Genomic DNA, 25,196 nt, shown 5'->3' with positions numbered 1-25,196 from the left:
ATTTTCTTTTCATATAGTTACCCTTTTAAACGTTATTTTTCAATTTTTCATTGTTTGGATCGATTATTTATCGTAGAACATATCGGGAAAAATGCGACAGTTAAAAAAAAAATACAATTTAGCCATAGTTATGAGGTAGATATCCGTGACTTTTTTACAGATGCTAAATTTTTCATTGTGATGTAATTTGTTTAAAAGTTTAAAATAGTTTGTGGGCTTAATGTGCCATGAATATGCTATGGCAGCATACAGACATATTGTTCTATCAAACACAACAGTCGTTTTGTCTTAAAATACTGCAGTTTCTTTTAAAGAGGAGTGCAAGAGCAGAAACTGCTTTTTTAGTCTTGTCTGTGTTTTCCGCCATTTACATACACACATATACAGTGGGGAGAACAAGTATTTGATACAGTCAATAGGAAAACCCATTGGCAGGGTATCAAATACTTATTCTCCCCACTGTATACAGTACATATATAGGAAAGTCAATTACATGCAACGACACTTTTCAGCCACCAGGGGGGCCCTTAAACTCCGCTTATGATGTTTGGTACTTAATACAAGCCTTTGCAACTGCTTAAGAGCGTCACCCTTACCCTTTGTAAACATAATGGGTGGCGTTGTCTGGTTCCACTTCAATACACTTGTCGTACATCTCGTCTGCCTGTCCGAACAGTTTCACCATGGTTAAAGCCTGGGAAAGACAACTGAGAATGTTAAAATTTAGATGTCACAGTAAGAATGAATACACATTCCTACCTGAGCGTATAGTGCGTAAGCCTCTGCACAAGTGGGAAACCTTTTGATAACGTCCTTGAATCCATCCAGGGCTTGTTGAATTTCTGTTTTGGATCGGAAGAGCTCGGTGTATGCTTGTGTGAACTGAAAACCACAATTGTCGCTTTTAACCCAAAATATTCAACAAACGTGATGGATGGTCATTGAAACTCACCAGAGCGAAGGACCGCTGCGCCTGGGTGAGAGCAAAGTCAGATCTGAGCAGGATGCTTTTGTCAAAGTCTTCTACAGCTCCTTCCAACTGGTTCAGCACCATCTTAAGCTGAGAGTAAATAGAACCACAGTATGTCACCTTTTGGAGAGATTTCCAGCTGTATGAAAAGCTGCTTGCTTTGGGTGACCAAACGTCCTCTTTTGCTCAGACAAGTCCTCTTTTGATATCCTATTTTTACCGTCCGGCCAGGTTTTATAAATTCATTAAAAAATCAGTTTTTATGATTTTTCACGGGACCAATTTGAAGAGAATCCCTCCGGCCGCGGGGGGGTAGCATTTGCCTGCGTTGACGTTGCTCCTACGAGCAGGAGCGGGAGAAGGAGTACGTCTTCATCTTTTTTGTTGTTGCCAGTTTACCCCTGACATCATGGGGCATTACCGCCATCTACTGGGTTGACGGTTTGGCGAGAGATCAGGCAGTTAGAGACCACAATAAGGAGTAGTTCTAAGAGACGTTCATAGTAGGGCTGTCAAACGATTAAAATTTTTAATCGAGTTACTCACAGCTTAAAAATGAATCGTAATTCATTGCAATTCAAACCATTTCTATAATATGCCATATTTTCTGTAAATTATTGTTGGAATGGAAAGATAAGACACAAGACAGATATACAGTGGGGAGAACAAGTATTTGATACACTGCCGATTTTGCTGGTTTTCCCACTTGCAAATCATGTACAGGTCTGTAATTTGTATCATAAGTTCTCTTCAACTGTGAGGGACAGAATCTAATTAAAAAAAAACAGAAAATCACGTTGTATGATTTTTAAATAATAAATTTGCATTTAATTGCATGAAATAAGTATTCGATACATCACAAAAATCGAACTTAATATTTGGTACAGAAATCTTTGTTATTACAGATACCAAACGTTTCCTGTAGTCCTTGACAAGGTTTGCACACACCGCAGCAGGGATTTTGGCCCACTCCTCCATGCAGATCTTCTCCAGAGCCTTCAGGTTTCAGGGCTGCTGCCGGGCAACACGGACTTTCAGCTCCCTCCATAGATTTTCTATCGGGTTCAGATCTGGTGACTGGCTAGGCCACTTCAGGACCTTAAGATGCTTCTTACGGAGCCACACTTTAGTTACCTTGGCTGTGTGCCTTGGGTTGTTGTCATGCTGGAAGACCCAGCTACGACCCATCTTCAGGGCTCTCACTGAAGGAAGGAGGTTGTCAGCCAAGATCTGGCGATACATAGCCCCATCCATCCTCCCCTCAATATGGTGCAGTTGTCCTGTACCCTTAGCAGAGAAGCAGCCCCAAAAAAATGATGGTTCCTCCTCCATGTTTCACGGTTGGGATGGTGTTCTTGGGGTTGTACTCATCCTTCTTTTTCCTCCATACACGACGAGCTGAGTTTAGACCAAAAAGTTCAATTTTGGTCTCATCCAACCACATGACCTTCTCCGATTGCACCTCTGGATCATCCAGATGGTCAGTGGCAAACTTCAGACGTGTCTGGACATGCACTGGCTTCAGCAGCGGGACCTTGCGTCCACTGTAAGATTTTAATCCATGACGGCGTAATGTGTTTCCGATGGTTTTCTTCGAGACTGTGGTTCCAGCTCTCTTCAGGTGATTGACCAGGTCCTGTCGTGTAGTTCTGGGCTGATCCCTCACCTTCCTCATGATCAGTGATGCTCCACGAGGTGAGATCTTGCATGGAGCCCCAGAACGAGGCAGATTGACCATCAACTTGAAGTTCTATTTTCTAATAATCGCTCCAACAGTTGTTACCTTCTCACCAAGCTGCTTGCTTATTTTCCTGTAGCCCGTCCCAGCCTTGTGCTGGTCTATTATTTTATCCCTGATGTCCTTACACAGCTCTTTGGTCTAGGCCATTGTGGAGAGGTTGGAGTTTGTTTGTTTGAGCATGTGAACAGGTGTCTTTTATACAGGTAACAAGTTCAAAAAGGTGCAGTTACATCCGGTAATGAGTGGAGAACAGGAGGGGTTCTTAAAAAAGAACTAAGAGCCAAAGTATTTACTAGTTGGTAATGTATGAAATACGTATTTCATGCAATTAAATACAAATGTATTATTGAAAAATTATACAATATGATTTTCTGGATTTTTGTATTAGATTCCGTCCCCCAAAGTTGAAGAGAACTTGATACAAATTATAGACCTCTACATGGCTTGCAAGTGGGAAAACCAGCAAAATCGGCAGTGTATCAAATACTTGTTCTCCCCACTGTATACATTCAACGCACTGTACATAAGTACTGTATTTGTTTATTCTAAAGCTTATTCTAAAGCTCTACAAGATAGCATTAACATTATTAAAATTCTTTCCGTTAAAGCAATCCACGGATAGAAAGACTTGTAGTTCTTAAATGATAAATGTTAGTACAAGTTACAGTAATGTTATATTAAAACCCTTCGGTATGTTTTCGTTTTAATAAAATTTGTAAAATTTTCAATCAAAAAATAATCTAGTAGCTCGCCATTGTTGGCGTCGCCGAGCAGTGACGTCACAGCCGTTCTTCCACAGTGTCTTTACATAAGGTACTGATTGAAATACACCACGAGGTGTCAATGGTGAGTATTAAATTACTTAGAAAGCAAGCCAATGTGTGTGTTTTGTCCCTCGACTGACGTTGTAAATGTTTGTTTGTTTGTTTGTTTTTTAGACTGAGTCTATTGTGATTCACATTCATTAGAGTGCTGGCTTCACAACTGACCTCTGATAGTTTGTATACTGTGACAAAATATTGCCATTCAGTGTATTTGTTGAGCTAACCGAAAAGTTTGAATAGAGTTTGACTAAAGTCTGAGTAAGTTTTATGTGTTTGATTGGGAAGGCCAGTTCTTTTTGCATTTTTGTTTAACTGTGTGATAATGGGGCCTCATTCATACAGATTGAAGCGCTTTTCTTTTTGTGAATTTTTTTTTTTTGAGAGATGGGAATCTTATTTTTGTTGTGCTTTCACTAAATGATACTTGTGTTTATTGTGAAGGAGCTGCCGAGGCTTATGCCAATAAACGGCGCGGTCCAATGAATGCCTGTGTCCACCCGCCTTTTGTTGTTGTTGTTTTTTTTGCCTCTTAGCTCTCGCAAAAAACAGCGTCATTGTAATGCGTTTGAGGCAATGCATGAGGGTGTCATTCCGCGCATGTGTTAAATGCGTCAAATATTTTAACGGGATTAATTAAAAACTTTAATTACCGCCCGTTAACTCGATAATTTTGACAGCACTAGTTTATAGTGCTCCATACACCTTTCAAGTTTGTGTCTGGTCTATATTGGCTTATATGTGATGCAGAGATGGAAGTATATTGCATTAGTCTCGGATTACTTGTTCTGCGTTAGTGTATTCTGTTGAATGTTAGTATTATATTTAGGGATGCAAATCGAGAACCGGTTCTCTATATTTCGCATGTATCAATTCCATGGAATCGTTTGGCAGATTTTTTAACCATTCTCTTATAGATTCCTAACAGTACTAAAAATTCACGGAATTGACGCATGATACTCACCGATAAGCAAGCAAGTACCATAAGTGAGTGCTCACAGTGGAACCACCTACCAAAGGTACCAGGAGGTGTCGCCGTCGAGCTTTAAAAAAGTGATATTCACAGGCCAAGTCATTATTCATGAGACCGCTTTAAGCAGACATGTCCAAAGTCCGGCCCGGGGGCCAAATACGGCCCGTGGTCAAATTTCATCCGCCCCCCAGCCTCTGTCAGTAAATCAATAACGTCTGGCTCGCACACAGACTTAATAAATTGGTCAGCAGCACTGCTACCAGCATATGAAGTAGCTTACACACTAAATGCTGCTCCTCATTTACCCACTAAAAGGCATTAGCATTCTAAGCAACATTACCCCGCGTTACGCTTTATTCCCCGTTTCTAAAATGGCGACAATTAACAAAAAAAAAGAAAGTTGACTGTGACGGCCGACGCTTCAAGGATAGGTGAAAATTGGACTACTGTATTTCTTCTCTAAAATATGCAACAACTGTGTCTGTGTCATTTGCAAAGAGACAGTCGTTGTTTTTAAAGAGTTCAATGTGAGGCGATACTAACAAACAAGACACGCTGACATGTACGACAAGATTACAGGTAAGATATGTAGCGAGAAATCGAAGCAACTTGAAGCTAGTTTAATTTTACAGCAGCAGTATTTCGCAAGAGCCCGAGAGATGAAAGACAGCACCACAAAGGCTAGTTGTGAGATTGTTGAAATAATTAATTTAGGGCTGTCAACCGATTAAAATTTTTAATCGAGTTAATCAAAGCTTAAAAATTAATTAATCGTAATTAATCACAATTCAAACCATCTATAAAATATGCCATATTTTTCTGTAAATTATTGTTGGAATGGAAAGATAAGACAAGACGGATATATATATTCAACATACTGTACATACAGTGGGGAGAACAAGTATTTGATACACTGCCAATGGGAAAACCCATTGGCAGTGTATGTACTGTATTTGTTTATTATAACAATAAATCAACAAGATGGCATTAACATTAACATTCTATTAAAGCGATCCATGGATAGAAAGACTTATTTCTTAAAAGATAAATGTTAGTACAAGTTATAGAAATTTTATATTAAAACCCCTCTTAATGTTTTCGTTGTAATAAAATTTGTAAAATTTTCAATCAAAAAAATAAACTAGTAGCACACCATTGTTGATGTCAATAATTACACAATGCTCATGGTGCTGAAACCCATAAAATTAGTCGCACCCAAGCGCCAGCAGAGGGCGACAAAACACCAAAAAACACAAGTAACAAGTGGACATGACACTGTGCTGTCATTTTAATCTTTTTGAGCGGGGCATGTGTGTTAATTGTGTCAAATATTTTAACATGATTAATTAAAAAAATTAATTACCGCCCGTTAACGCGATAATTTTGAAAGCCCTAAATTAATAATAAAAAAATAATAATGAAGCAAATGTGAAACACAGAATGAAATAAAAAATAAAGCAAATGGGACACACAGAATGGCTTGCTATAATTTGCTTAAATGTATTGTTCTACGTAAAGGCCGAGGTCGGCCCTCCAGCCAAATCTGGCACCCTTTGCAAAAAGTTTGGACACCCCTGGCTTAAAGAAATGGTGATTTTTTTCCCAAAAAAGTCTATTAATAGGTCTATCATATTGTCGACAAATACTCTGTAAGAAAAATATAACATATATGCATCTAAAATAATCCTAAACGATTTTATTTTCAATTTTAATACTCCTGTTGGAAAGATTTCATGAATATGCGTTCGTTCCAAGAGCAGCCAGTCAGTTTCCTGTTATTGTCCTACGTCATGCGCAGCGTATTCTGGGACCGAGAATAGGCGTAGGGTGGCATTTCGAGCAGAAAGCCACCTGTTAGTGGAATTATTCATTTTTGTGCATCCATGAACGAATGAAAGTATTTCCTCGTCATGCCATAAAATTCTTATGATAAATTAGAGCCGTTATTAGCGCGGCCGTTTCGTGTTGTTGCCGAACGTGCACGCAGCGTGCTTCCGGCTTATACCCCCCCTTTGTGTTCGTTACACTGCGAGTCATGTACAGTGCCTTGCAAAAGTATTCGGCCCCCTTGAATCTTGCAACCTTTCGCCACATTTCAGGCTTCAAACAAAGATATGATATTTAATTTTTTTGTCAAGAATCAACAACAAGTGGGACACAATCGTGAAGTGGAACAACATTTATTGGATAATTTAAACTTTTTTAACAAATAAAAAACTGAAAAGTGGGGCGTGCATTATTATTCGGCCCCCTTGCGTTAATACTTTGTAGCGCCACCTTTTGCTCCAATTACAGCTGCAAGTCGCTTGGGGTATGTTTCTATCAGTTCTGCACATCGAGAGACTGACATTCTTGCCCATTCTTCCTTACAAAACAGCTCGAGCTCAGTGAGGTTGGATGGAGAGTGTTTGTGAACAGCAGTCTTCAGCTCTTTCCACAGATTCTCGATTGGATTTAGGTCTGGACTTTGACTTGGCCATTCTAACACCTGGATACGTTTATTTTTGAACCAGTTCATTGTAGATTTGGCTTTATGTTTTGGATCATTGTCCTGTTGGAAGATAAATCTCCGTCCCAGTCTCAGGTCTTGTGCAGATACCGACAGGTTTTCTTCCAGAATGTTCCTGTATTTAGCTGCATCCATCTTCCCGTCAATTTTAACCATCTTCCCTGTCCCTGCTGAAGAAAAGCAGGCCCAAACCATGATGGCGCCACCACCATGTTTGACAGTGGGGATGGTGTGTTCAGGGTGATGAGCTGTGTTGCTTTTACGCCAAACATATCGTTTTGCATTGTGGCCAAAAAGTTCAATTTTGGTTTCATCTGACCAGAGCACCTTCTTCCACATGTTTGGTGTGTCTCCCAGGTGGCTTGTGGCAAACTTTAAACGAGACTTTTTATGGATATCTTTGAGAAATGGCTTTCTTCTTGCCACTCTTCCATAAAGGCCAGATTTGTGCAGTGTACGACTGATTGTTGTCCTATGGACAGACTCTCCCACCTCAGCTGTAGATCTCTGCAGTTCATCCAGAGTGATCATGGGCCTCTTGGCTGCATCTCTGATCAGTTTTCTCCTTGTTTGAGAAGAAAGTTTGGATGGACGGCCGGGTCTTGGTAGATTTGCAGTGGTCTGATGCTCCTTCCATTTCAATATGATGGCTTGCACAGTGCTCCTTGAGATGTTTAAAGCTTGGGAAATCTTTTTGTATCCAAATCCGGCTTTAAACTTCTCCACAACAGTATCTCGGACCTGCCTGGTGTGTTCCTTGGTTTTCATAATGCTCTCTGCACTTTAAACAGAACCCTGAGACTATCACAGAGCAGGTGCATTTATACGGAGACTTGATTACACACATTTGGATTCTATTTATCATCATCGGTCATTTAGGACAACATTGGATCATTCAGAGATCCTCACTGAACTTCTGGAGTGAGTTTGCTGCACTAAAAGTAAAGGGGCCGAATAATATTGCACGCCCCACTTTTCAGTTTTCTATTTGTTAAAAAAGTTTAAATTATCCAATAAATGTTGTTCCACTTCACGATTGTGTCCCACTTGTTGTTGATTCTTGACAAAAAAAATTTATTTCATATCTTTATGTTTGAAGCCTGAAATGTGGCGAAAGGTTGCAAGATTCAAGGGGGCCGAATACTTTTGCAAGGCACTGTATGTGTGTTATTAACTGCTTTACAGTCAATTTGCCTTCTTTATTGCATCAGCACTAATTTATTTCCTTTCAGAACCACACATACTAGTACAGTGATCCCTCGCTACTTCGCGCTTCAAACTTCGTGCCTTCAGTCTGTCGCGGACCCATTTCACTGTCGCTCCCTCCCTCTCTCTTTCCTCTCTGATTCCCCAGGCAAGCACTGCGTGCATTGGAGTTGCTTATTGAAGTAAACATTGGTGACAGATGATTGCGCAGCACATGTCAATCATCGTTTAACTGCCAATAAATGTTAACAAGTTTGATCTTTGTGTGCATACGCGGGTGGGGAGAGATAGGGAAGCGCGCGCTTTCATATGTGTTTGCGTTGAGGTTAGAGGCAGCTGGCCCTGTGTGATTTGGGGTGGGCGGCTGTAATGAATGTGCATATGTATACAAAAAAACCAAACATTTATTTCAAGACAGTATGTATAAATTAGGGCTGTCAAACGATTAACATTTTTAATCGAGTTAATTACAGCTTAAAAATTAATTAATCATAATTAATCGCAATTAATCGCAATTCAAACCATCTCTAAAATATGCCATATTTTTATGTAAATTATTGTTGGAATGGAAAGATAAGACACAAGTTGGATATATACAGTACATTCAACATACGGTACATAAGGACTGTGTTTATTATAACAACATTATTAACATTCTGCGCTCCATGGACAGAAAGACATGTAGTTCTTAAAAGATAAACGTTAGTACAAGTTATAGAAATTTTATATTAAAACACCTCTTAATGTTTTCGTTTTAATAACATTTGTAAAATTTTCAATCAAAACATAAACTAGTAGCCCGCCATTGTTGATGTCAATAATTACTTTACACAATGCTCATGGGTGCTGAAGCCTATAAAATCAATCGCACCCAAGCGCCAGCAGAGGGTGGCAAAACTCCATAAAACACAATTAACAAGTGGGCATTTAATTGTACTGTCATTTAAATCTGTCTGAGCGGGGCATGCGCGTTAATTGCGTCAAATATTTTAACGTGATTAATTTAAAAAATTAATTACCGCCCGTTAACGCCATAATTTTGACAGCCCGAGTATAAATATATATATATTTTTAAAATACTACTTTTGAAAAAAGTGAAAAAACATGTCTTATATGTATCTCTTTCCAATGCTAAATCTTAATAAATACATTGTACACACACAATTTTTTTTTATTGGGAGGGGGGTGACACCAATGAGCACGCCGAGTTCATGGAGCAACCCCTGCGTCGGTGCGCGTGTCGCTACAAGAAAATCACGTGACCGATATATGAACTCATTGAACTGCGTCGACTCAGCACTGACGCGGCAAACTGGTTTAAAAGAAAGCGCGTCTGTTAACGCGATGAACCTGCTGAAACTAGGGATGGGAATTTATACGAGTTTTACGATTCTGATTCCATTATCGATATTGCTTAACGAGTCGATTCTTTATCGATTCTCTTATCGATTCTAATTTGGGTAAAAAGAAGAACAAATGTTTTGATTAGCATCGAGTTTGTTAAATCAGAAGTAACAACCTTACAAACTCACAACGAGGTCAAAAGAGGCCCAAAGCCTCAATGTTAACTGTGGCAATAAGTGGCAAATACACTATAATGTGTAGCATTTTAATGAATAATTTTTCTTATAGAAATAAAAAATATTGGTATAGTGCCCTCCATAATTATTGGCACCCCTGGTAAAGATGTGTTTTTTAGCTTCTAATAATTTTTTAAAATTCAAATAATATGGGACCTTAATGAAAAAAAAAGAGAAAAATCCAACCCTCAATACAATTGTATTCATTCAGTGGGGGAAAAAAAATCCCACATAAAAAAATAAATATTTGAAATCAAATAATGTGTGTCACAATTATAAGCACCCCTGGTGTTAATACTTTGTACAACGCCCTTTTGCCAACAAAACAAGGTCTGGGGACTTAGGCGGCCATGAGAGGAGCTTGATTTTGTGTCTGGTGAACATTTTCTGTGTAGATTTGGCCATATGTTTAGGGTCATTGTCTTAATGAAAGACCCAGTGACGACCCATCTTCAGCTTTCAGGCAGAGGGCAACAGATTTTGATTTAAAATGTCCTGGTATTTCAAAGCATTCATGATTCCATGCACCCTAACAAGGTTCCCAGGGCCTTTGGAAGCGAAACAGCCCCACAGCATCACTGACCCACCCCCATACTTCACTTCTTCCAAAAAGTAACTGAGTTAGTAACTGAATTACTCTATATTAAAAGTAACTAGTTACCAGGGAAAGTAACTATTTCCGTTACTTTAAAAAGAACTTGTTGTATGTCAAAGAATTTGAAATTTTCTGAGCAGTGTTCGAGTCAGTGGAATAGAGAAGAACAGACAGGTAGTTAACTTGTTAGGTGGTGCAGCAGATTTGAATTGCTTACCACAGATGTCGACAAAAGCTTTGCCCCGGGACATAAATTACACATTACATGCAGGTTCTTTCCTTTAATTTCGACAAACTCGAAATAGTGTCTATATCTCTACCTCTTAAAGGACAATTTTTCTTCTTAATGCCCTGCCATCACGACCCTGTGCTTCTGTTTTCCGTGTGTGTGTTTGCCGCACGCGCTGTTCCGGTTTACTTGTGAAATCACCGGCTCTGATTGGCTAACCACGACACATGACTCTAACCCTCAGCCAATCACAATCACTTCCATCGCATCTCTCGAGGGGCTGCATTCAGGTGGGCTAGTTTCCCGACAATTCACGTCACCTTCAAAGCATCTGCCGTCCTCAAGATGGAAGCAGAATTATTGCTGGCTGAGAGTGGGAGATGGGAACGAGGCTAGCATCAGTTGTAGCATACACAGAAACGTTACCAAACTTTGGAAAGCATTGTCTAATTGAATGAGCAGGGACAAACAGCTTGGAGTCAGAAGTACGTGCTCTATTCTCGAACCTGAACGCACCCCAAGTCTTGGATGACAAATCAACAGAGCAAAGAGTCGACTCGACACGGCTGGTAGTTTCTTCAATTTATTCAGAGTAAGTAACGCACCGCTTTTGACCGTCAGTAATGGTAACGGCGTTGTAACGGCGGAATAAGCAATTAGTTAGATTACCCCGTTAATGAAAAAATAACGCCGTTACGTAACGGCGTTATTTATTACGGCGTTACTCCCAACACTGGTCACTGTGCCAACACGCTTCATGAGGTCTCACGGACCCATCACGAATCGATAGCATGCACGCACTGTCCGTGCATGTCACACACACATACAGTTTTCCCCAACTCTCGGCCGTGTAAGCAATCTTGAAATATTGCTCATAAAGCGCAGAGAGAAAACCGATCATTCTCAGGCTTAACCTCAACCCTTTTTAAAAAATTTTTAATGACTGTTGCCAAGCCCGAGCCTTCCCCAAAAGCCGTGTTCAAGGCAAGCTAGGCGCTAACGGACAGCTGTACCGCTACCGTAGCGTGCCGTCGCTCTCGCTCTTTGATGACCTAATTGCTGCATGAATTCCGATTTGGGAGACTTGCCAGTTCAACTTCAGACCACTGCGACGTTCTGGAAAAATGTGTCGCAGATCGGATTTAAACCACACACGAAAGTGACCCAGATCGGATTTGAAATGGTCCACTTCTATGTAACTTGTCCCGTTCAGACCGTCAAGTTAATGCCAAGTCGGAAAAACACGGGGAAAAAAAATCGGATTCGTGCATTAAGACCTGCAGTATGAACGTAGCCGTACTGACTACAATACAAATGTATTTGTTGCGTCATCCGGTAAAGAGCTGAGCGTGTTTCGGGGGTCGATTTGAGGTGAAAAGACGGAATTTTTTATTTTTTCTATTTTGCCATGCGCTCGCAGGTCATAGGTTGCCGACCCCTGGTACAGTGGAGCAAATAAGTATTTAGTCAACCACTAATTGTGCAAGTTGTCCCACTTGAAAATATTAAAGAGGCCTGTAATTGTCAACATGAGTAAACCTCAACCATGAGAGACAGAATGTGGGAAAAAAAACACATTGTTTGATTTTAATAATAATGTATTTGCAAATCATGGTGGAAAGTAAATATTTGGTCATTACCAAAAGTTATCTCAATACTTTGTTATGTAGCCTTTGTTGGCAATAACGTAATCCAAACGTTTTCTGTAACTCTTCACAAGTTTTTCACACACTGTTGCTGGTATTTTGGCCCATTCCTCCATGCAGATCTCCTCTAGAGCAGTGATGTTTTGGGGCTGTCGTTGGGCAACACCAACGTAACACTCCCTCCACAGATTTTCTATAGGGTTGAGATCTGGAGACTGGCTAGGCCACTCCAGGACCTTGAAATGCTTCTTACGAAGCCACTCCTTTGTTGCCCTGGCTGTGTTTGGGATCATTGTCATGCTGAAAGACCCAGCCACGTCTCATCTTCAAGGAGATTTTCACTCAAAATCTCTCAATACATGGCCCCATTCATTCTTTCCTTTACACAGATCAGTCGTCCGGGTCCCTTTGCAGAAAAACAACCTCAAAGCATGATGTTTCCATCCCCATGCTTCACAGTGGGTATGGTGTTCTTCGGATGCAATTCAGTATTCTTTCGCCTCCAAAACGAGAACCTGTGTTTCTACCATAAAGTTCTGTTTTGGTTTCATCTGATCATAACACATTCCCCCAGTCCTCTTCTGGATCATCCAAATGCTCTCTAGCGAACCGCAGATGGGCCTGGATGTGTACTTTTTTTCAGCAGGGGGACACGTCTGGCAGTGTAGGATTTGAGTCCCTGGCGGCGCATTGTGCTACTGATAGTAACAGGGGCGGCTGTGGTGCAGTTGGTAGCTGGAGTTGTCCTTAGACCAAGGGGTCAGTTGTTCGATTCCCGGCTACGACTGCCCACTGTCGATGAGCCCTTGGGCAAGGCACTGAACCCTGATTTGCCTCCAATGGGTTGACAGCGCCTTGCATGGCAGCAGCCCCATTGGTGTGTGAATGGGTAAATGTGTGCTAATGTAAAGCGCTTTGGGCATGGTAACCATGCAGATAAATGCGCTATATAAATACTGTCCATTTACCATAGTAGCCTTTGTTACTGTGGTCCCAGCTCTCTGTAGGTCATTCACTAGGTCCCCCCGTGTGGTTCTGGGATTTTTGCTCACCGTTCTTGTTATCATTTTGACACCACGGGGTGAGATCTTGGATGGAGCCCCAGATCGAGGGAGATTATCAGCGGTCTTGTATGTCTTCCAATTGCTCCCACAGTTGATTTCTTTACGCCACGTTTTACCTATTGCAGATTCAGTCTTCCCAGCCTGGTGCAGGTCTACAATTTTGTCTCTGGTGTCCTTCGACAGCTCTTTGGTCTTGGCCATAGTAGAGTTTGGAGTGTGACTGACTGAGATTGTGGACAGGTGTCTTTTATACCGATAATGAGTTAAAACAGGTGCCATTAATACAGGTAACGAGTGCCTCTTTGACAGCCAGAAATCTTGCTTGTTTGTAGGTGACCAAATAATTTTTTTTTTACTCCAATTTGGAAATAAATTCTTTAAAAATCAAACAATGTGATTTTGTTTTTTTTCCCCCACATTCTGTCTCTCATGGTTGAGGTTTACCCATGTTGAAAATGACAGGACTCTCTAATCTTTTCAAGCAGTAGAACTTGCACAATTGATGGTTGACTAAATACTTATTTGTCCCACTGTATATAATATAAACTATGTGGCAATATAAATGGCGGAAAAGACTCAGGTGACTTGAAGTTTCGCTCTAAGACCCCCAATTTGGCCAAATTTCAGACTTGTTCGATATGCATGTGTGATACATCATTGGAAAGCTTAAAATCGCAATTTTCTGGGGGAAGAAAAACTTTGGACAGGAGGGCATTTTTTTCAAAACAGCAAAACCCTATCTGGAGGTGAGAGCACGTCAGAGCAGAATTACAGACCCTATGACTAATGAGATATAATCGTGTACTTACCTTGTTTCGATTCAAAAACTCCATGTCGCATGTATCACTGAGTATCAAGACACAGCTGTGAATGGCCACAGATGGATTTTATGGGTGAAACATGGTAATATAACAAGGGTCTTGATGCAGAAATCGCAGATATCAAGGAGTCGTCGAGATTTTCATTTTCATATACAGAACTGTCTCAGATAATTAGAATATTGTGATAAAGTTCTTTACTTTCTGTAATGCAATTAAAAAAACAAAAATGTCATACATTCTGGATTCATTACACATCAACTGAACTATTTCAAGCCTTTTATTATTTTAATATTGCTGATTTTGGCTTACAGCTTAAGAAACCTCAAAAATCCTATATCAAAAAATTAGAATACTTCCTCAGACCAAGTAAAAAAATAATTTTATAACAGCAAAACTAAATCAAACATTTGAAAATGTCCATTGATGCACTCAGTACTTGGTTGGGAATCCTTTTGCACGGATTACTGCATCAATCCGGCGTGGCATGGAGGCAATCAGCCTGTGGCATTGCTGAGGTGTTATTGATGCCCAGGATGCTTCGATAGCAGCCTTCAGCTCATTTGCATTTGTAGGTCTGGTGTCTTTCATCTTCTTCTTAACTATACCCCACAAATTCTCAATGGGGTTCAGGTCAGGGGAATTAGCAGGCCAATCAAGGACAGTGATGCCATGGTCAGTGCACCAGTTACTGGTGGTTTTGGCACTGTGGGCAGGTGCCAGATCATGCTGGAAAATGAAATCCTCATCTCCATAGAGCTTTTCAGCAGATGGAAGCATGTAGTGCTCTAAAATCTCTTGGTACACAGCTGCATTTACTCTGGACTTGATGAAACACAGTGGACCAACACCAGCAGCTGACATGGCTCCCCAAACCATTGCTGACTGTGGGAACTTCACACTGGATTTCAAGCAACTTGGATTTTGCTCCTCTCCAGCCTTTCTCCAGACTCTGGCGCCTTGACTTCCAAATGAAATGCAAAACTTGCTTTCGTCTGAAAAGAGGACTTTGGACCACTCTGCAACTGTCCAGTGCTTCTTCTCCATAGCCCAAGTCAGACGCTTCTTCCGTTGTCTTGAGTTCAGAAGTGGCTTGACCATGGGAATACGGCTATTGTAGCCCATTTCCCGGACACGTCTGTGAACTGTGGCTTTTGATACCTGGACTCCAGCTTCAGCCCACTATCTTTGAAGCTCCCCCAAATTCTGGAAGCGGCTCTTCTTCACAATTTTGTTAAGGCTGCGGTCATCTCTCTTGGTTGTGCAGCGTTTCCGGCCACATTTTTCCCTTCCAACAGACTTTTTGTGAATATGCTTTGAAACTGCACTCTGTGAACAGCCTGCTCTTTGAGAAATTTCTTTTTGTGTCTTACCCTCCTGATGGAGGGTATCAATGATGGTCCTCTGGACAGCAGTCAGATCAGCAGTCTTCCCCATACTTGTGATTTAGTTTACTGAACCAAGCTGAGTGTTTTTAAGGCTCAGGAAACCCTCGCTGGTGTTTCGAGTTAATTAGATGATTCAGGTGATTAGTTGAATAGCCTACTTGTATACTTTTTCATGATATTCTAATATTTTGAGATAGGATTTTTGAGTTTTCTTAAGCTGTAAGCCAAATTCAGCAATATTCAAATAATAAAAGGCTTGAAATAGTTCAGTTGATGTGTAATGAATCCAGAATGTATGACATTTTTGTTTTTTTAATTGCATTACAGAAAGTAAAGAACTTTATCACAATATTCTAATTATCTGAGACAGTCCTGTATTTACCCTTTTAAACCTTGTTTTTTTTCTCAATTTTTCTTTATTTGTATTGATTATTTATCATTTAACATATCGGGGAAAATTCGACAGTAACAAAAAAAAATACAATTTAGAGAAAGTCGATATGATGTCGATATCCATGACTTTTATACAGACGCCATTTTTTTCATTGTGATGTTATTTCTTTAAAGGTTTAAAATATGCGAGTAAATAAAATATTAGACATCAATGAATGATTCTAAGCTAAAAATGACATTTTGAATAATATACTTACCATGTTTTTCATGGCTGGGTTGAAACAAAAACGGTTGCGCGACGTCTGTAAACGGGGGTTTCCAGGGTAAAACGGGCAAATTAAAAATAGTTCGGGGGCTTAATGCGCCGTGAATCTGTTATGGCAGCATATAGACATATTGTTTTATCAAACAACAGTTGTTTTGCCTTAAAATACAGCAGTTTCTTTTAAATAGAAGTGCAAGAGCAGAAACTGCTTTTTCAGTCTTGTCTGTGTTTTCTGCCATATTTTTTTTTTCATAAAACTTAATGGTAACACTTTATAATAACTATCCGTTTACTAGTTAATAGATCATTAGTAAACTGTTGATAAATGATTTATTGTTGATTTGTGAAGTATTTGTTAACAGTTTGTTAAGCATTTACAGGGTGTTCTTAACCTGAAACACAGTTTGTGTAGAAACGTTTCAAGTTTTTGTGTGTAACGTTTGGCATTTCTATCTTTTCAGGTTAAGAAAGGCCGTTCACTTCAAAAGAAAAGGCATTTTGATAAGGCATTTTGCAGGCAGCGCTTATGTTGCACATGTATGAAAATCTGCCATAGAACCAACAAATATTTGTACTTTTCTTTGTATATTTAACAAATAAAACTTATGACCTTCAACATAAAGTGTATATAGTTTTATTAAGATCCATCAACTAGCATGGGCATTTAGAATGGGGTCAACCATATTGGAACACCCTGTAAATCCTTAACAAACTGTTAAAAAATACTTCACAAATCAACAATAAATCATTTATCAGCAGTTTACTAATGATCTATTAACTTGTAAAACGGATAGTTATTATAAAGTGTTACCAACTTAATTTTTCTATCCAGATGAAGGAGGCACACTTTAAATATAATAAAGTGATATAGGCATCTTTGAGTGATCTTCGAGTAAAATTCAAGTATCTCAAGGCCAGGCCGAGTGTCCTCTTTTTTGGAAATCAAAATATGGACACCCTATCGTTACTCCTACCTGCCCCCTGTGATGGTACACATCGGGATTGCATGCGTCGATCTCTGCTGCCATGTTGAAGTGCTTTCTGGAAAGCAAGCGTTCGTGAGTCTGGTTGTACAGGCTCCCACGCTTGATGAGGGCGTTGGCACGCAGCTGCGGACAACCATGGACAAGAAAATTAATGACCAGGTGTATGAGGAAGCATTTTAAATAGGATTTTCCCCAGTGCTTTATCAGGCTGGTAGGCCACCATGCTTAAATCTTGGGGCTTTGGGTAGATTTAGTGTCTCTGCCTACTATCAGAAGTGTGCCATTATATAACAACACTCTTGAGTTATATAGTGTAGCAGTCCGCGTTTATCGTGGACTGTCAAAGCGTCATAGTGCTAGCATTCCCACGGCAAGACGAGCTAATCACCAGTATAGGCTGAAAATATGTTTTATGATAATACAGAAGAAGAATTTAAGGCTAACCATTTCTTTGTTATAAATAAACAGCCACATTTCGCTTCGACGAAGTTGCTATGCTAGCGAGCCGCTTGCTGTGTTCGTGAGGCACTATCGGATTTTATTGCTAAAGAGGACTAATGATTTCTACCACGACAGAAGAACAAATTAAGGCTAGCAATGAGTAGTTTGAGAGATTTAAAAAGAAAGGACATCCACATTATGTTACAACGAAGCTGCCATGGTAGCGCTAGCACTTACAGCCTTTAACTCCGAGTTAGTATGGAGATTTTAAAGTGCCTACGACAGGAGTAATTTTAGCATTATTATGTGAATTAGAATCATTTTGAGACGATTCGACTATATACAACAATTTGGCGAAGCGCAAATGACGAGGAATTAAGTCTTTTAATCCGCAGTTTAGCCACGCCTACCATTAAAGGGCTCTAGCGTCCACAACAGGAGGATGACGTCGGCGGGATCATGGTTTCATCTGATTTAGAAAATCAGCCCATAGAAGAGGAATTATTCAGAAAGTGGAAAATGCGACGAAGCGAGCCGCAAAATGTCATTGTTTCAGTGTCTCTACTCCAATATTTTTACAGGATATTCTTTTTATCCAAGTATTTTTCCCCAATTTTTAAATAAATGGCATGGTCATTACAAATAACAGCCTTGTGCTAAATGAATATGAAATAATAAAAATGCACTTATTCAGGACAACATGGCAAAATTACTCCATAATGGTCAAAACTTTCGACTTCACCTTTACTGTCGAACCTCCCGAACGATATTTTATGACACCTAAATCGTGCTTTTGTCATTTCCCTTCCCCGGCTTTGGAGAATGTAAACAATGGGGGGCGTGACAGCTAGCCAACATGCTAACCCGAACCGTCGGATGTCTCAAAGTCTTCAAAGTGGAAAATCACACAAAACTAGCCCGGAACATTTGACATGACGACTGGCTTGTCGATTATCAACGCTGATCGGCCAACCGCCCGGCGGAGAGCAATTTACAGCTAGTTCCCCGGAGGAAGGCAGCTGCAGTTGTTGTGCAGCTAACGTGCAGCTAATGTGCATGAGGAGAGCTTTTTACATGCCTATCAATGATCAAACGTAAGTAGTCCTTTATTTAAAGAAAGTTTGTAGTGTTTACTTTGTAATCGCTGTATTCGCGGCTATTTTTAACACAAAGTTGCAATTTCTGATCGGTCGGTCACTCTCAAATTTTGGATAGTGAAGCTCTAGGTGCGCTCTGTAGTGCCGAATTTACGGTAATCAGGGCATCGATAGTGAACGCTGATGGCAACCCAGCCCATTCCCAACCCTGTACATGCCACCATCTTTACGTTTCCTGATGTTACATCCATTCATCCATCCATGGGATCCGGTGCTATTAGCAAATGTACCTTGATGTTGGCTTCCTGCATATTGATGATGCGGTCCAAGTCGGCCTCAGCGGCCATAACGTTGCCAGTCAACAGGTGAAAGGTGGCGCGCAGGAGCAGCGCCTCAGCCATGTAACGGCCCTCCGAGTCCACCTCCTTCGTGCATTCGCTGATGATTTTATCGTAGTCCTCCTCATCCATGTAGTGCTTGGCTTTCAGGTAACCCGAACTCAGGTGGTGACTGTTGGGAGAAATGTTTTTGTAACAAGTATGAGCCGTGTTGTTAAGAGCACCACTGAGGTGACAAAATAGTGGGCATATCAGGAATATCATGTTCGGCTACTGGAGGGCAGCGGCAATGAATAATGACAAATTTGTTAGAATGAATGAAAAGTGTATGAAAGAAATGTGATACAGAGACATATTTCCAAAATCTGACTGTGTACACAATTTAAAGTTGATCAACTGGGAGATCCCCACCCTGACGTTCCTAAGTAACAAACAGTCAACAGCATGAATGAATGCCTTCAGTTTTATGGAGATACAAGGTGGGTGACCATTAGCGCTGCTTGAATCATCACAAGAAAATTTTTGTACAATTTTGGAACTAATGTACGAAACATTAAAAGCAGCTAATAGCTGGGGAGTGTGGGGCTCTTAGGGGGATGGGGGGCATCAATAATCGATTTATAATCGAATTGTTGCCTCTGAATCGTAATCGAATCATTAGGTTCCCCAAAGATTCCCACCTCTATTAACCATGGTGGCAAAATGTTCCCTCCTACCTAGCTGTGACCTCGGAGGCCTCGCCCTCATTGTCCTCATCTTCATCTTTCTTCTGCAGCGGCTGCGAGATGATGTCATCGGTGAAAGAACCAAAGTAGGATTTGATGTACTGAGGAGAAGGCATCGTCCACTCTCGGTTCTAGAACCCAAAGAAAGATTTTACTTTTTTTTTTTTTTGTAGAACAACGCAGACGTTAATATCAAAACTACACACCTCATATTCGTCCAGGGCCTCATTTCCCATCTCGCGGATTATTTTTCCTACCAGACTCTTGCTCTCCTTGTTCAGGTAGTCCTCCAAGATAGATACAGCGATGCTATCTGACAGAAGTAACGCAACAACCATTAACATACCTGTCAAGTTGTACGGTTTCGGCGTAATTTGTAAAAGTGTGCACTGATTTTTAAATGTGCACACCGCACGTTCAAATCTGTACGTCTCTTTTATTTCTCCGTTCGGATTTTGTCACCGTTTCGGCAACAAGACAAAGTGGGTTACTATGCGTTTCGCGTTGGTTGAATGAGGCGAGAAAAGTCAGAGACACTGAGAGAGAAGAGTGTTTGATGTGACCAGTGTTGTAAATCTTACTGAAAAAAAGTAATTAATTATAGTTACAAATTACTTCTCCCAAAAAGTAATTGCGTTAGTAACTCAATTACCTGAATGTAAGAGTAATTAGTTACTTGGTAAAGTAATTGGTGATAATTACTTTTTTTTTTCCCCTCAAAAAAAAAAAAAAAAAACATTGGCCACACTATGTGAAGTTTTTTGTGAAGGTTTTTGGTACAATTGGCCCGAGCCCAATTCTTGACCCTAATTTACCCTTTACCCTGGATCAACTGTTAAAAGTTGTTAAAATTGCTCCCATTATTGCATTTCTTCCCTTCTCTCGACTTTCGACATATGAAAGTTTTAAAACTGTTTCATCTTTTAAAGATAGATTCAAGTCAAGATTTTGCCAATTTAGAAGTATTTTAGATAAAAAGTTACTTAGGTTCGCTAGGAAGGTTCTCTACAACAGAGCCGTCCTAAAAAGTCTACTGCTTTAAGATGGCGGCTGTCTACTAACGCATTTAGTGCCATGCAGTGTTGTTAATTTTACTTTAAAAAAGTAATTAATTACAGTTACAAATTACTTCTCCCAAAAAGTAATTGCGTTAGTAACTCAGTTACCTGAATGTAAGAGTAATTAGTTACTTGGCAAAGTAACTAGTGATATTTTTTTTTCCTCAAAAAAAAAAAAAAAAAAAACAGGTCACACAATGTGAAGCTTAAAGTGTTTGGGGGACAATTGGCCCTAGCCCAATTCTTTACCCTCCACTTAACTAGACACAAGGGTATTGCGATAACTAGCTAGTAACCTTTGCTATGTGTGGAAGTCATTTAAAGTTGTGAATCAATCGTTAAAGTTGTTAAAATTTCTCCCGTTATTGCATTAGTTGCCTTCTGTCTACTTTAAACATGTGTACGTTTTAAAACTGTTTCATCATTTAAAGATAGATTTAAGTTAAGATTTTGCCAATGTAGGAGCATTTTAGATTTTAAAAAATTACTTAGGTTCGCTAGGAAGGATCTCTACATCAGGGCCTTCCTGAGAGGTCTACTGCTTTAAGATGGTGGCTGTTTACAAACGCATGTAGTCCTTAAAATATGTTGGCAGTGCAGCAGTGTCTGTCATTTGCATCTAGTTCTATAATATGATATCTACCGTGTCATGTGGGCGTAGTTTGTCGGCTATGGCTGCAGTCAGGTATTATTGGAGCCACCTAGCATCGCGGTTGGAACGGCGTCTTCCCCACTCCTGCTCTGCTCTCGTCCCCGTGAGTCCGTTTCTCTCAGACTTATTTTTATTCAACCAACTTAGTAACGCATAGTAACGCACGCCTTTCCCGCCTCAGTAACAGTAACGGCGTTGCCAAGATGAGAAAAGTAATTAATTAGATTACTCATTACTGAAAAAAATAACGCCGTTAGTAACGCCGTTATATTGTAACGCCGTTATTAACAACACTGGATGTGACGCTGTAGCAAACGCGATTCTAGGCTAGATGGCGCCAATATTTCCTGACTGTAGCCGACAGCTTACAATCTACGCCTACATATCACACGCATATAGAACTACATGCGAAATGACAGACTCGGCGGCGTTAGTAAACAGCTGCCATCTTAAAGCAGTAGACTTCTCAGAAAGGCTCTGTTGTAGTGAACCTTCCTTGCGAACCTAAGTAACTTTTTATCTAAAATACTCCTAAATCGGCAAAATCTTGACTTGAATCTATCTTTAAATGATGAAAGTTTTAAAACATGTCGAAAATAGACGGAAGGGAACTAATGCAAAAACAGGAGCAATTTTAACAACTTTTACAATTGATTCACAACATTAAAGACTTCCAAACATTGCAAAGGTTACGATGAAAATGAAATGAAAGGTGACACCAGTTACTTTGCCAAGTAACTAATTACTCTTACATTCAGGTAACTGGGTTACTAACAATTACTTTTTGGGAGAAGTAATTTGTACTGTAATTATTTTTTAAAAGTAAGATTAACAACACTGGTCATAAAGATGAAGTCCGCAGACTGAAAAGTGACGAAAGCGGAGATTTTATTTTGCCATTTTGTTGCCGAACACAATTTACCTGCAACTATTGCTGATCACTTCTCAGAATTATCAAAAGAAATGTTCCCTGACTCAAAGATTGCATCGGTTGGTTAATTTTATCAATTGACCTTTTTAATTTATAATTGGACACACAAACGAACTACCTTCAAGTCAAACTGAATTGCGAGCTGAAGTGCCATGAAGTGCAGCCATCAAAAGACATGATAGAAATTACCAAAAGTGCTACATACAATTATAACAAAAGTCACAATTTTAGTAATCATGATGATATTGATTGTCCTTTCATTGTACCAGGTTATATGTTACAATATTAGCAATTTAGTCATATTATTGTAAAAATTGAGTTTTATTTTAGTTTCATATTGCACGCTATATACAACTAGGCGTTTCGCGATAACAAATTTTAGTGTGCGATAATTATTCTCATAAATTATTGTGATATGTGATATTATTGCGCCCCCCCATTTTTTTGGAAACCAATTTTACAATAACACAATCAGAATACAGTATATATATATTAACCCTTGAGAGTCGAAGGACGCGCCGGCGCGTCCTCAGCGCACGTCGTCTTTGAAGCGCCCTCACGTTTTAATTATGTCACCCACATGCCGTTGGTTGGTCTCGTTTTAAAGTGCGGAAGTTGCTGTTTACTCTCGTTATTATTTGAAGTCAATCGACCAACTGAAACGTGAGATATTGTCATTTAAGTTTTATAGTTTTATTGTCCTCTCAAAAAAACATTAAAACGCTGCATGGATCATTTGTTTATGTCTATACTTCCATCATTTCTTGTCCTTTTTCAAAACGGAAGCTCCATGAAAAAAACACAAATCAAACGAACCCTTTCGAAGTCACAGTGGAAGCACAAAATGCGTTTTTAAAAAAAATATATATATAACTGCCATGCGAGGTTCCACCGAACGAGAGGGAGAAGTGTTCTGAAGCAGCGAGGTGGCGAGCGACGGCCGTTTGGATCGAGCAACGACTTTGTGTGACTTTGAGAATGAACGGAAAACTAAATTTAGCGCAAGCAATTGTGCTTTTTGATCAACTTGAGGAAGAGGATGGTCCAAATTCGTCATCATCGTCTTCTTCGGAAGAGTCCTCGAGTGAAGATAGTGACGGATTTGAATACGTGGGTGACGCCATCGACGAGCAGAGGTAAGCCAACTCACTTTTTTTTTTTTTATGCTGAAAAAGTTTCTTTTGATATTGCAAGACAAAGTTAATTTTGATGCAATATAAGTGTGTGTTTGTGTATATAATAATAAAATGCGCATATCAGATCAAAGTCGTACGTGCACTGTGTGTGTGTCCCAGGCAGGAATTTATAATTGTGGTGTTGGCTTTCTAGATGAAGATTAGGGATGTAGCACATATTCAGCTATGGTATTCTTTCTATTGTCATACATATAGATTTCCATTATTATTTATAGCTGTATATATTTTTATTTTATACTTTATTGTTTTCATAAATACTGACTTTTTTTCATGTACATTTATAGTGGCAATGAAAGTAAAGTGAAATGAAAATGGAAGAGTGGAAAGAGGACCGACACCCCATGGAAGTGTGAGCTGTGTGATGTAGCCCTGTGTCTAATTCCAGGACGAAACTGCTTTTCCGAGTGGCAAGCCTGACAAAAATTTAACTTGTTTATTGTAAATATTTTTGAAAATACTTTTTTCCCCAATGTTATATATATATATTTTTTCCCACAATCAGTCTTCTCAATTTGTGTATATAAATGTGTGTTCAAGAAGCTTGATTGTGTGTACATAGTTTTCATCAGGCGATGGGCCGCAATACCTAAACTCATAAAGAGATGGCCTCTGAACACTTTTTGTGTTAGATGGTATATATTTTTTCACTGTTCTTCACTGTTTGGTCTGCTGTATATAACCTGTTTTGACTAGAGCATGTATTAAGGCAAAAAACGCCTATGGCTATACCTGTTGTTTATGTTGAATTGTCAAATATAAGACTATTTATTATAAATTTATTTGGTTGAATGTTCATCCTAACATGTTGAATAAATATTACAAAGTTTCAAAACGGTTCGTTACTGTTGGAATTGTTGTGCATAGAGTTAACATTTATGCTTTCCTTATAGTTAGGTACCAGATAGGATAACCTCTGTCTAGTTAGCCTTTCCTTTGTTCTGGGCCATGTGGCCCTCATGTGATCTACTCAATGTCCCATGATGCCTTCCTGACCCCTCCCATCCTATTGTTTTCCCCTGAATAAATAAGGCTGCTTCACAGCAGCTTGGGGGGAGCAGCAACCAACCTCCATAAAAGCTACATCGACTTCCTGCGTGTTCTTTTTAGCCAAGCTAGGTGTACATAAACCTAGCTTCAACTCTAACATTTTCTTGGTCCTTTCGAGCCGGGACGCAACATATCTGGACGACGCCAGCCAACAAGAACGTTCACTACCAAGTTTCAACTTTTTACTGAGGTGAGGTGATTTTTCTGGTTTGTTGGCGTCCAAGGATTGACGCGTTGCCGAAGTACAGCAAAAGAACAAGCGGGATGTAGGTTTAGTTTTTGTTGTATGAATGTGTGTGTAAAATAGGTTTAAATTCCTTCGAGCGGTAACTCGTAAAAGCGTACTCAAATAGGTTTTGCAACGCTTTCCTTCGAGCGGTAACTCGTAAAAATTAGGACGGTTCGTGTAATCGTTGAGAGCGGTAACTCTCAGAAACTAGGTTTGGTATTCCTTGAGAAGTTACTCATAAATTACTAGGTTTTATACGCATGTATAAAAGCCTTTCCAAGGGTCTCATTAAGGCTTG

General features: G+C 39.7%; 1 protein-coding gene across 2 annotated transcripts in view; it reads right to left on the bottom strand.

Moving 5' to 3' along the window:
* Positions 1-25,196, bottom strand: part of LOC130913997 (mitochondrial import receptor subunit TOM70-like) — a 68,008-nt gene that overhangs the window by 24,984 nt on the left and 17,828 nt on the right. For both annotated transcript variants that reach the window (XM_057833024.1, XM_057833023.1), the window contains 7 exons: positions 19,992-20,098; positions 19,777-19,916; positions 19,013-19,232; positions 17,173-17,307; positions 953-1,060; positions 760-882; positions 597-694 (listed from right to left, as the gene is read on the bottom strand). In XM_057833024.1, coding sequence (XP_057689007.1) covers positions 597-694; positions 760-882; positions 953-1,060; positions 17,173-17,307; positions 19,013-19,232; positions 19,777-19,916; positions 19,992-20,098 — 931 coding nt within the window. The remainder of the gene's footprint in view (positions 1-596; positions 695-759; positions 883-952; positions 1,061-17,172; positions 17,308-19,012; positions 19,233-19,776; positions 19,917-19,991; positions 20,099-25,196) is intronic.

The sequence above is a fragment of the Corythoichthys intestinalis genome, chromosome 3 (assembly GCF_030265065.1).
Source record: "Corythoichthys intestinalis isolate RoL2023-P3 chromosome 3, ASM3026506v1, whole genome shotgun sequence".
NCBI lineage: Eukaryota > Metazoa > Chordata > Actinopteri > Syngnathiformes > Syngnathidae > Corythoichthys > Corythoichthys intestinalis.
This window is presented reverse-complemented; position numbering and strand designations above follow the sequence as displayed.